The following is a 13847-nucleotide window of genomic DNA, read 5'->3' as shown; positions in this document are numbered from 1 at the left end:
ATTTATATATGTATAGATATGTTTATGTATGATGTATATATGTGGGTATATATGTATATATATGTATGTATGTGTATGTATGTATGTATAGCATATGTATATGGTTTGGCCCGTATTTGGGCCTGGCAAGGTATTCTAAATACTTAACAAATACTTCCAACACATATCTCCCTTGCCTCTCAGCTAACAAAGCAAGAAAGAGCCTGTGGCTTAGAGGTTAAAACAACTGCCTAATGTGCAATTGGCCCAGGTTCAAATCTCAGAAGGGTATGGCTGACTGATGAGAACAAATTTGAAATGGCCATATCAGTCTCCCTTTAATTCTTTGTTAGCAATCCAAAAAATTTACACAAATAATGAGTTGTCACAGTTGCGACTACAGCTTGTGGATGGCCTTAGGTTAGGCTGATACAGGCAATAAGTTTTGGCCCATATTTGGGCCTGGCAAGGTATTCTAAATACTTAACAAATACTTAACAGTATATGTACTGTATATGTGTATAGGTATATATTTATTTTCTTTGAGAGCAGGCATCAGAATTTCATTTTAATGTGTGCCACTGTGCACACAGAAAAAATGACAAAAAAGAGACAATAAAGGTTATCTTATCTTACTTTATCATAATTGAGCTCAGATGTTTTGTGGTGAGTCACATGCATGTGTTTTGATTTGATTTTATAATCGTTTTTTACAATGGTCATAAAGTAAATTGCCACAGTTAAATGAATCATATTAGTTGTTTAATGAAGCCATTCTCCCAAATAGATATTTAAATGGTGGAAACTGGTAAAAACAGCACAAATTGGAGTCAAAGACAAAAAGATGCTGCACCCAATTGTGAGCCAGTGCCAAGTGCCTGAAATGCTATCATGTGACAGGGGAGGGGAGCGCTGTAGTCATAACTTTGAGGATAAGTCAATAAGTACATTTTTCCCCTTCTGTTGTAACTTTGAGTAGTAGTTAAGTGACCAGTCATTAAGCAAAGATTACTTATTATCACAAGGCAATTTATTTGAATATAGGGAATGTTTTCTATGTACCAGAAGGCAATACTTTAAACTGGGATATTAAAAAATCCCACTTGTGCTTGAAATGTGTGTTGTCAATAAGGTAAAAAGCTAGTGTAAAGTTTCTTTTCCAGTCCCTACAGAAGGTATTTTGGAGGCTAAGATTAAAATTCTTTAGCATCATTTTTATTTGCAAAAATGCCCTGGGCGATAGGTAGGGCTCTAGACAAGACCTAAAAGTATTTTTTTGGACATGAGCAATAATGTCTGCGGGTGGTGAGTGGCATTGACTTAGAGACAGCATCCACTCTAGAAAGGGGTGGAAGGAAGAACTGACCAGTTTGCAAATGTTTTCCACTGGTCACATCCATCATGAGAGCCCATATGAGATCACTAAAACTCCAGGCACCATTTTGTGAAGTACCACAATTGGATCCAGCAAAGCCATTGCTAACTGAAACTGCAAATGTTTTTATGGTCTAATTCTAGCTTTTCTTTTACAGACCTATGAAGGCCCTACATTTAATGATTACTTGCAAAGTTACTTTTTCATTCCATTGTACCAACATACTATTGCTAAAAGAGACAGTCACAACATGAGAACTATCTGTATCACAGTATGTTCTCAAAATTTCAAATTTACCGACAGGCTTATCTCGGGGTCAAAAGATACAATGTTAAAACTTAGGACTTAGTAGTTATACAAAAAGTTTATATCCTCTTCCAAGAACTTGTTTGTGTTTTAAGATCTATATTGTTTACTTATTTTTACAGAATGCTAGACAACAACTATTCTGCTAACTATAGCTGCATTCCATTGGGAAAAAATACACCTTCCACATTCCTTATACTGTATACTCTCCACCTCCATAAGTTTAACATAATCACAATAAGACAAGAAGAAATTGGAATGTCAGGAATGGTGAAGACAACAGAGATGGCTATAGCATGGAAAAGTAAGTAAAATAAGTATAGTCTTACTTACCATATAAGTAAGCCAAATATGGCTCCCTATCTGTTTGGACTAGATTATCACTAGACATTAATTTTATCATGATATCACAGAAGCATACCATGTTTTCCTGAAAATAAGACCTGGTCTTTTTTTTTGCCTCCAAAAGAGACATCAGATCTTATTTTGGGGGGGGGGGTTGTCTTATCCACTCATCTTGTGGTGGTGGTACTGACAGCTCCATCCAGCCGGCCCACTTCTGCAGCCAAAGGAAATGCCTCTGTAGCTAAGAATGGCGCTCCAGCCTGCATTTCGCTATCAGAGGCCTTTTGGAAATGCAGGTCGGGAGATGCCGCAGAAGTGGGCTGGCAAGGAGAGGCAGCTGTCAATTCATGGGAGGCCTGGCTGCAACAGTAAGTGGGTGTAAGGCGCATGGGGCAGCTCCACCCTCCCCAACCCCACCCTAGCTAGATTTTTATGTGTGCACCTTACCCCAAAACTAGGGCTTATATTAGGCTCAATAAGCTAGGGCTTATTTTGGGGTAGGTCTTACTTTCAGGAAAACACGGTATATTTGCTTATGTTCCACAGTAACATATAACATTATTTATCACCAAAAATCCATTGCTACTTATACTGGATAAACTGGTCAAATGCTATTCAAAAGACAAAAGAGACCTACATTTGAAAACCAGAAATGACAACACCAAAAACCAGTAGATAGAGATTTCAGTGTCCCAAGGCATACTCATTGTGCCTATCCTTGGGAATGATACTTGCTATCAGACTTCAATAAAAATTCATAAACTCAAGCAAAAATCAGGCAGAACGAATACAAAGTTGCAAAATTGGAAAGGTGGGCAGAACCACACTTAATTGATGAGCTTGTTCCTATTCAGAAAAAAATACATTAATATACCTATTAATCCATACCTGGAACATTCAGCACATTACCAAATGACAATATATTAAGAGCCACTGCAATCTCATCTGAGAGTAATATAGTCATTATGGAGAACCCATACTTAATATTCCATCTGGCTTTTCTTTCCTACATAATGATGGAAGGAAATTATCCTTGTTCTGTACTCTACCGTAGACAATAATTTATGCCCTCAGATTGCTCAAGCAAGGTACTTGACTATATAATTTCCCATAGAAAATCACCTTTTACTTATTTACCAGTATTTGGCTTTCTAAAGCCTATTCCCATTACAAAAATCTTTGATCTTGCAGAGACCAAAAGGGCATTATTCTAAAGAGCAAGATTGCTTTAAATGGAAGGTAAACAAAATATATTACTTTTCCAATTAGAAATGGCTAATTTAAAAGGCTGATTTAGAGCTGCAATGGGTTGAAGTAAGTAGAACTGGATTAAAAGGAGCAATTATTAAGGAGTGCATGGAAATATAAGAAAAACATATAATTGATTTCAACATTTATTTCTAATAGAGTTCTTTTTCAAAGACAATATATTTTGAAGGGTAATTAGAACTCATAGCCAAAATATAGCTGCTCTATTTCTGGACAATAATAGTTCTATGTCGAACCATTATGCCACCATGATGAATTGGTTTCAAATAACCTACTTTTGTCTACACTGTCATTTATTTGTTTTTCATACTCATTACAGATTAGTGCAAGGAAGGACATCTGGAAGAAAAACAAATGTATTAGGTAAAAATGAAATGAAAATGCTGGCAAGGTTTTAGAGAAAAAGTGATTATAGCTTTATTTTAAATAAAAGTATTCTAAATTTGTAACTGGCTGACAAACCGTATTCAACAATTACTCCTTAGTGGTACTACTCCTTAAGGGGGTACCACAAGGTTCTGACTTAGGCTGAGTAATCTTCATAAATGACTTAGATCAGGGCTTTTCAACCTTTTCACCCATTGTACCACTTTTAGGATAGGGCAACATCCGAGTACCACCAGTCGCCTAGCAAGATGTCAAAAACTTGATGACCCTCCCCCCAAAAAAGGAAAAGTGATGAAGTACAGGTAGTCCTCAACTTACAACAGTTTGCTTAGTGACTGTTCAAAGTTACAATGGCACTGAAAAAGTGCCCTCCAAGCCACAGCCGAGCAAGACACCTGCCTGCCCGACCGGCGGCACTCTTCCTCCTGTCCAAGGTTTTCACTGTTGTCAGCATTTCTATTGAGGATTGGCAGCAGGGGTGTGTGGGGGTGTTTGGTTTTTATTCCCCCTCCCATCTGCTGGGTGGTTGCAGCAGGTTTTGGTCACTTCACATGAACCTGGGACACTGTGACTGTCATAAATATGAATTAATTGCCAAGCATCTGAATGCAAGTCACAAGACCCTGGAGATGCTGCAACATTCCAGCTGATTGGTGCTTCTTCTGGGCTCAGAAGCGCCAGGATCAGTGCCAAGGTCCAGCTGGATCCTGGCGCTGATCCTGGCGCTTCCACTGAGTCTTGACAGCCCTGATCCAGGCGCTTCCGCTGAGCCCTGACAGCCCTGCAGCTCCAGCCATCTCTCGCTCAGGCTTATGCGGTGCTGCCACCGGTTCAGCTCATTCCCCTCCCCTGCTACCACTTTGCTAGGATGGTCGCGTACCACCTGCAAGGTGCCAATGTACCACAGGTGGTACCCATACCACTGGTTGAAAAGCCCTGACTTAGATGAGGGAATAGAAGGGGATCTCATCAAATTTGCATATGATACTAAGCTGACAGGAATAGCCAACATCCCAGAAGACAAACTCAGGATCCAAAAAGATCTGGACGGACTTAAACAATGGGCACTATCCAACAAAATTATATTTAATGTGCAGAAAAGCAAGGTTTTACACCTGGGCAGGAAAAACCAAAGATACAAGGACAGGTTAGGTGAAATCTGGCTCAAAAAGAGTAACTCTGAGAGGGACCTTGGAATCCTAGTGGACAATCAGTCCACTATAAGTCATCTTGACCGTACATCAATTATTAAAATACTATCTTTTGATATGTCATTCCAAGTTCTATAATATAGTTCGGAGCTATATTCTAAAAGCTTACTTTTGTTTTCCTTTACAGATCTAAAAGCTAAATGTAAAATTAGTTATATTTTTTAGAGATTCCCCTTAATCCACAGAAAGTTATTTTTATAGTCTATCTTTAGGAATCCCAAAAGAGAAACAAGTTCAGTTTTTTAAATCTAACTCTTGCCTTCCTTTTGTGCCAATCATGCTTCCCTCTTGGCATCTTTAAATTCTCAAATGTATCTTTCTTTCTTCCTATACCCCTTATTTGAATCCAGGGAGCATATCCAAATGTCAGTTTTGCAAGGAAGATGTCCCCTTTGTAACCATTGTATTTTTGCTTTGATAATTCAGTTTTTGATGGTTGATATAATATAGTTGTCATTAAATCAGTCAAATCTTTTAGTTCTTCCAATTCTATCTGGGTTAGGTAGAAAATAATAGCTGATATTATGAACAATGGAAAAGCAAAGATATTTATAGAAGTTGAGGGCTATCAGGTAGAAATCCTACAAATCTGATTTGCTGGCCAATCTCCATTTTGTTTTTTTCTCCATTAAATTTCAGTTTAGTCTGATCACTGCAAAGGCAGTTTTAGAACAATTTGGAGCAGAATAGATGATTAGCTTGGTTACTGCTATTTGGAACTCAGATGTACCAACTAATACATCAATTCAAATAACCGTGAAAATATATGGTTTCTTATATTACTGCTTGTTTTTACTTATTCAATGTAAGGATAATCATATACTCAGCATGCAATATAGAAGGCATATAAATGAAGAATTTCTTTCTCAAATAATACTTCTCACCTTTTATTTCTATGTACAACCATGTGAATAATTGTTAATTCCAAGTTAACTAAAGGTATCATATGAACAGTCTCCCATCTGTCCATATCCTAGATTGCAATCTGTAGCACAACAAAATCTTGGAAAGCAGAAGTTCTATAGGTATTTCTTTTCCAAAACCTTCTCACCTGGGTGAAATTCTATCTGCAAAACTAGGTAAGAAGTAATTTTGAAAAGCAGAATTCAGAATTTTTAAAGCCGTCATGACCCACCCCAATCCACATCTTAGGAAATAAGAACTCTTGGAGCCAGGTTTGTCCAAAAAGGAGATTTTACTAGGATGTGATTGGTTGTGGAAATACAAGACAGGATCTGGCATTGTGTTACATTTTGATACTATATAAAGGATTCCCGTTTCAACACCCCCCCTCAACCCCATCTGGTCAGACTCACATCAATTAAAGGTGTCAAACCCTTTCGTGTGAAAGGGGAATCTTCTCGTGCTTTATTGCTAATTGCCTTCTTCCTTTCAGTTTCAGATGGGGATACAAACCAGATCTCTTCTCCCTTCCTTCCCCTTCTTTTTTGTACTAAGATCAAAGGGGTTTGCCTGGTCTTTGGAATGCAGCCTCCAGCCAGGCTGAATAAACATCTTCACCTCTCCCCCCCCGCCCCGGAGAATGGCAGAATCCAGGGACGCACAATATTTTAAACATACATTTATGAATGTGATATAAATAGATTCTGACACACTGAAGATTTTGCAAAACATAAAGAGTAAGGAACACTAGGATTATTATCCTGTCTGAAGAATTCTTTCTTAAGATCATCAACAAGCTAAATATATTTAAGGTACTGTTAACAAATATGTACAGAGCCATAAGGTAATGCTTAACATATCCCATCACCTATAGGTTGGAAAAAAATATGATCTACCTTTAGAATATAATGTAATGTACTGGGGAAGAGATTGAAAATAAAAACCCCAACTGAAACCAATATATTCTTACATATAAAAATAAATTACAGCCAATAACCATTTCCTATTAATATTTAAACAATAATATAAATCATATTTTTACTTTGCAACCATTTTTACTCTACAACCATGAGTTCTAGAAATCTACAATACCTGAATTGCATTAAATTGCTTTGTGAGACCTGAAGAGAAATTTCATGCAGGCAAATATTGATATTCCTACACCAAAGACTATTCAAAAATAGTCTGCTGTTAATTCTTCATGGAAGAGTTGTTTTGCTTATTTCAATAAAGCAAAGCTCAGAACTGATAAAGGGCAAACCTAGTGAGGAAACTGCAGTTAAATGTAAATATTTACATATTTCTCTGGAGGAATGAAATGTAAATGAAATGCAAGTGTATTATATTAACTTTGTAAAGATCAATGTCAAATAATATAATTTAGTAACATTTCAAAGATTTTAATGAACAAACATTCTGTCTACTGGATCACAATAAGCCTCTAGGATTATTATTTTTTTGGATTAGCACTATTTGGTTAGCATTATTAATTAACTTCAAATGCTTTTGCAAGAAAAAATTTAGAAACTAGTATTCAACAGTAAATCACTATATATCATTCCTTTATTACTAATATTCAGAAGTATGTCATTGTATCTAAAATGGCATCCTCTACATAAAAGACAATGCAACTCAAAAGTTTACAGAGATCAAAACCTGTGGTTTAACATCATTTAGGACAGTTCCTCAATCTTTCCGGCTTTGCCGACCGGTGGGGAGAGCAAGAGGGCGTGTATGCATGCAGCTCCATTTGCATTGGTGGTGGCCATGCGCGCCAGCCATGCACGCAAATGGTTGCTTGCAGGCATGTGCTTACCCACTGCTCATCAAATGGGAGTGTGCATGCGTGCATGCTCACCAACTACTTCTGCGGCCTAGTTCCAAACAGCTCAACTGTAATGGGCCGTGGCCCAGGGTTGGGGACTCCTGATTTTGGACACTTCTGCACAACCATAGGTTTGGCTAACCACCCTCCTTAAGCATCCTTGTGAGGCTTCATAAAGGCTTCATTATGTTTGCTTCTTTGGTCTGATTGAGGATGAGGAAGAAGGACAGAAAGGGTATCCAGCAAGCTAGGGATGGAATGCAAAACCTGATATTGCATCTCCCACCTACCCCTCTTCCATTATTTTCCTGTTACATTTGCTTCCATTGTAAAGACAAAATAACCTTAGTGATTTTGAAGAGAGAGCAAGAAAGCCATTCCTTCTCCAAAAGGTGGGTGATGGTGATAGGCTCTCTTAAGTCTTGGATTGAGAAGGGATGATGTGATCCAAAAGGCTGGAGGTGGGAGTTCTTGTCTATAAAAAATCACTTATCCTACAGCTCCAGAGAGTTCACTGCAAAGCTATCTAGAGTAACAGGCCAAAATTAATCCACTTAGCTTGCAGAAAGCCTATGATATCACTTGGATAAAAGAATAATAGAATTGGGAGGAATATTGGAGGTCACCTAGTCCAACACCCTGCTCAAGCAGGAGACCCCTATACCATTTCAGACAAATGGCTGTCCAGTTTCTTCTTAAAAGCTTTCAGTGATTGAGCACCCATAATTTTCAAAGACAAGCCATTCCACCTGTTAACTGTTCTTACTGTTAAGAAATTTCTTCTTAGTTATAGGTTGCTTTTCTGCTTGATTAATTTCCATCCATTGTTTCTCATCTTGCCTTTTGCTGCTTTGGAAAATAGGTTGACTCCCTCTTCTTTCTGGCAGCCCCCTCAAATATTGAAACATTGCTATCATATCATCTCTAGTGCTTCTTTTCACTAGATTAGACAAACCCAATTCTTTCAATCTTTCTTTGTATGCTTCCAGCCTCCTAATCATCTTTGCTGCTCTTTTCTGCACTCTTTTCAGAGTCTGTCCATCTTTTTTATAATATGGTGACTAAAACTGGATATAGTATCCCAAGTGCGGTCTTACCAAGGCATTATAAAGCAATATTAACCTGATCTTGATTCTATCCCTCTGTTAATGCACCCTAGGAATGCATTAGCTTTTTTGGAGGCTGCAGCACACTGCTGGCTCATATTTAAGTTACTGTCCACTAGGATACCAAAATCCTTCTTGTTGTGTACTGGGTTCGTTGTGCAGGAATGAAGACGAGGCGAGTGAGTTTAGCAAAGAACATGGTTTATTGCTTGCAGGATCTGAACTAGAGAGATGGGCTGCAGATGCAGCAATTTATACCCTGGCCACTAGGTGGCGACCAATAGGTTTGAAGCAACCTATTGCCACCTAGGGGCAACCAATAGCAGCGCTGGAGATGGGTTGTCTGAGGTGCTGGGAGCCGTTACCTAGCTCCCAGCTTAAACAGCCTACCAGCTGTTACCACGTGATGTTACAAGCAAGCCCAATACATTATACCCCTCCCCCCTTAGAACGAACAACATTATAGCAACACAGAAAGTGATTACAGTAATACAATTTACAAAGACTTAACCCCGGTGTGAATAGGTTCCAGCATAATACAATACTTAACAACATTATAGTTCCATTATAGCTCCATTGTTCAATACAATCTTGTAGGTCAGCAGTTAACACAAGTACATACAACATTATAGCTTTATTGTTTCAGCACATAATCTTGCAAATAAGCAGGAGGTTTGTGTGCCCTTGTGGAACGCCTGGGGAACCCAGGCGCTTCCTTGCCTACCAGCTTGCCCGCTGGGCTAGGTAGGCCAGTGTCTCTCAGTTCAATTGATTCAGGCTGGCTTGGGTTTCTCTGGCTGGCCTTTCCAGGTTGGCCCAACCCAGAGTCCGTTTGTTGAGCAGAGTTAGCACAGTGGCTATAAAAGTCTGGTTGGCTTTCTCTGTCAGGGGACCCATGTTGCACTTCCAAACTCCCCTCCTCCACGGCCAACTCCTCGTTGCTTGCGCTATGTGAGCCTTCAACGTCTATGCATGGGCCAGCTTGGCTGCCTGTTTGTGGGCCTTGGTAAGGACTAATGACGTAGTCCTCGCTTAGTGGCCGTTCAGAAAACACTTCCTGAGTTGGTCGATGTGGCGTCTGACAACTTGCCCACCCTCCAGCCCCACTTTGTAAGAGAGGGGGCCTGACGTTTTAGTATTTTTTTCTGGTACCCACAGATTCCCATGCCCATAGTTCCTGGCCCACACTGCATCGCCCACTTGCAGCCGCCTCAGGGGTTTTGGACGCGAAGCTTCTGCTGCCACCCTATCTGGATGTAACCTATCCAGTTTCATGATCAGCCGCCTCCCACAGCGCAGCTCTGCTGGGCTTTTCCCTGTAGTCGTGCAGGGCATGGAATGCTGGCAAAGTAAAAAATCTGCCAATCTGTGATGCCAGTCCCCAGTCACTATTCGCTTCAGTGACTCTTTTGTGGTCCGGACCATCCGTTCAGCTTGACCTTTAGAAGAAGGGTGAAATGGAGCCAACATTGCGTGCCTGATGAGGTTTGCTCTCAGGTATGCCTGAAATTCTGCTGCTGTAAATTGGGCTCCATTGTCAGATACTATGACGTCTGGCAGCCCATGTGTGGCAAAGAGTTTCCTAAGCACCTGGATGGTCCTAGCAGTAGTTATGTTAGCAACTGGAATTACCTCAAGCCATTTAGAGTGGCTGTCGACCACTATAAGGAAGAGCTGTCACTGAAAGGGCCAAGCGAAGTCTATGTGAATTCTAGACCAGGGAGTGTGAGTCTCCTCCCACCTGTGAATTGGAGTGTGCGGCATTTCAGGCCTTGATTGCTGGCATGTGTAACATCCATGCATCTGGGCTTCAATGGCCTTGTCTAAACCTGGCCACCATAAGTAGCTTCTAGCTAAAGCTTTCATATGGACAATACCCGGATGACCTTCATGCAGTGATTGCAAGACCCTGTCTATTAGTGAGGTGGGGACTATGACCCTGTTCCCCCATAGGATACAACCCTTGTGAGCTGATAGCTCATGTCTTTTAGAAAAATAACTCTGAAATTCAGGGCCTGGGCTCTTATCTAGCCACCCTGTGTGCACCCAAGAAAGCACTCTACTTAGTGTCTTATCAGCTGTTGTTTCTGCAGCTATGTCCCCAGCATGGAGGGGAAACTCTGGCAAATCCTGAATGGATAATATGCAGGCCGCTGGGACGGGTTCAAACTGTGGCAGTGGAAGCCTACTCAGGCCGTCTGCATGGCCCTTTTCTTTGCCAGGTTTGTGAATCAGCTTAAACGTGTACGCTGATAAAAAAAATAGACCATCTCAGCATTCTAGGGGATAATATGTGGGGTGTCTTATTTGTCTGTGGTGAATAACCCCAATAATGGTTTGTGGTCTGTGAAGACCGTGAAGTACCTGCCGTATAAGTAGTCGTGGAATTTTTAACTCCAGCTACCATCGCCAATGCCTCTTTGTCAATTTGAGCATAGTTACGGTCAGCAGAGGACAGCATCCTCGAATAAAATGCAATGGGAACCTGGGTTCCATCTTTCTCTAAGTGACTCAAGACTGCTCCCACCCTGTATGGGGATGCGTCACATGCTAAACAGACTGGTTTAGACTCCCTGAAATGAGTGATAGTGGAACTGACCGACAGAAGTGCCTTCAGGTCCTGAAAACTTTTTTCATGAATGCTGGTCCACTTCCAAGAAGCTTTTTTATCTAGAGCCTGTGAAGTGGCTCTGCCACTGCGGCCTTGTTCGGAAGGAACGCGTGGTAGAAGTTGAGGAGGCCCAAGCGTCCTTGCATCTCTCCTTTAGTTTTAGGGCTAGGTGCCATCTGAATGGCCTTTACTTTGGACTCAGCTGGGGGAATGCCATTGGCATCAATGTGAAAACCCAAAAATTCAGTCTAGGGAACTCCAATTCTGCATTTGCTCTTTTTTAGTTTGAGGCCTGCTTCATGCAGCCTCTGCAGGACGGCTCTGAGCCTCCTTGCTAGCACTTCTGTGGATTCTCCGGCAATAAACACATTGTCAAAATAGGGGCAAACCCCTGGGATGCCTTTGAGTGTGCGTTCCATGATTCCCTGAAAAATGCCCGGGGCTACACTGACCCCAAATTTCAAGCGCTTTACTCTGAAAGCCCCCCTGTGGGTCACAATTGTCTGTGCTGTGGCCGTGGCCTCATCAACAGGTAGTTGCTTATAGGCCTGCACCAAATCTAATTTTGCAAAAGTGGTGCCACCCTGCAAAGATGTCAGGATGTAGCTCACCACTGGGACTGGGTATGCGTGCTGTTTAAGGGCCCGGTTAATTGTACATTTGTAGTCTGTGCATATTCTGACTTCCCCATTGGCTTTAAGTGGTGTTACAATAGGAGTTTCCCACTCCCCACCATCTACAAGCTTGTCTAGTTCCATGGCAATTTTGTGCTTGAGGGCAAAGGGGACCCTGCGAGGCTTAATCCTGACCCTGAACCACGTTTGGGTCTAATTTAAATGCTATTGGCGGGCCCATGTAAGTTCCTAGGGCTGAATCAAATACATCTGCAAAGTCCTCGCAAACTGACGCTAGACTCACGACTTGTGTCCGGTTGATACCAGTTACTTGGATGCCTAGTGCATCAAACCAATCGAGCCCAATCAGGCTCGTTCTCTGGTCCGCTACTTCAACAATACCCAGGTACCCTGAAAACCCTTTAAATTTAATGGCCAAGGTGGCTTCACCCTTGACTACAACTTTTGCATTCTGGAAATCTGTTAAAAGTATGTCAGAAGGCCTCAGCTTGGCCCATCTCTTACTGCGACTGCACACAGAATTAAATGTGTCCAGAGAAATAATGGAAACGGCAGAGCCTGTATCCAGCTCCATCTTACAGGGGACCCCTTGCAGCTCCACCTGGAGTCTATACTTGGGTTTAAGCGGGCGTCGGGCCCCGGTACGGCAGACACTTCTTCAGCTTGAGCAAAACCCCACGCTGACAGCACCAGGGCCCCAGTACCTCTCCTGGTCGGATCTTCCAATTGGTGATTCAATGGCCAGTCCCTCTGGCGACCTCTGCAAATGGATGCGATGCAGCTGGTTTTCCCGCAGGCCTGGCACGTGGCTGTCTGGAACCTGCAGTCCAAGTGTTGGTGGCAGCTGCCACAACCTGGACATCTAGGCAAGAGATCTGCCTTGTAAGAAGTCTCTGGCTGCTTGCTACTGCAGAGCTGTTGTTTGGGTTGTCAGTGCAACTTGTTGACCTTGGCGTCTTCTTCGGAGTCCTCAGCGAGTTTTGTGTCCTCGTGCTGGATGGCTTCTTTGCGTAGCATCGTTCTGGTGGGCCGGATCGTTCGGATGGCTCCACCAGCGGCTTCGTCCGCCATGACTTCATTCTGGGCATCGGTGAATGACAGGACTTCTCTTGCAAAAAGTTTCTGCTGCAGCTCTCTGTTGTGGAGGCTGCAGACGAGCCGGTCTCGAAGTCGCTCTCCGACGTCTGAAAATCAACACAGGTGTGCGGCCTGCCTCAAGGCTGCAATGTACTCAGATGCAGTCTCTCCCGGTTGCTGTATTCGTTGTTCGAAGGCGTAGCGCCATGCAATCACTGAAGTCTTCAGTTGGAATTGTTCTCTGAGCTTCTTCTTCAGTTTGGCTTAGGAGACGGATTCCAATGGCGTGGGTGCGAACAGGTTTTCGGCCAGATCGAACATCGCTGGGCTGCACACACAGAGCAGTGTGGCGGCCTTTAGTCCGTCCTCTGCAACCTGGTTTGCCCGAAGGTAGTTCTCTAACTGGGACAGGTATGAGGGCCATCCTTCTGGTTTCTTGATGTCGAAGTCTTGCAGCCTTCCAACCTTGGGCATTCTGCTGGTCTTCATGGCTGGCTTCTACTTCTTCCAATCCTGCCTCTCTGTTGCTCAGGGACTGGTCCTCTGAGCGCGTGGTCGCTAGCATGGCTTGCTAGCTGACTGTAATGGGGGGGAATTGCTTTCCTGTCAGGCATGCGCTGCCTCTCCCCTAGTGACTTTCAGCTCTGATGGAGAAGCAGGATCCCACCCTCGTTGCCAGTGTTGTGTACTGGGTTTGTTGCACAGGAATGAAGACTAGGCGAGTGAGTTCAGCAAAGAACATGGTTTAGTGCTTGCAGAATCTGAACTAGAGAGCTCGGCTGCAAATGCAGCAATTTATACCCTGGCCCCTAGGCGGC

At 42.3% G+C, this 13847-nt stretch overlaps 1 protein-coding gene across 1 annotated transcript in view; it reads right to left on the bottom strand.

Moving 5' to 3' along the window:
• Window positions 1-13023, bottom strand: part of MYO3A (myosin IIIA) — a gene marked incomplete at both ends in the record, with an annotated part of 108968 nt that extends 95945 nt beyond the window's left edge. Inside the window, one exon of the mRNA XM_081346272.1 lies at window positions 12893-13023. Coding sequence (XP_081202398.1) covers window positions 12893-13023 — 131 coding nt within the window. The remainder of the gene's footprint in view (window positions 1-12892) is intronic.
• Window positions 13024-13847: the final 824 nt, after the last annotated feature.

The sequence above is a fragment of the Vipera berus genome, assembly GCF_964194415.1.
Source record: "Vipera berus genome assembly, chromosome: Z".
NCBI lineage: Eukaryota > Metazoa > Chordata > Lepidosauria > Squamata > Viperidae > Vipera > Vipera berus.
Note: the sequence above shows the minus strand (reverse complement) of the source record. Positions and strands in the feature narration are given on the sequence as shown.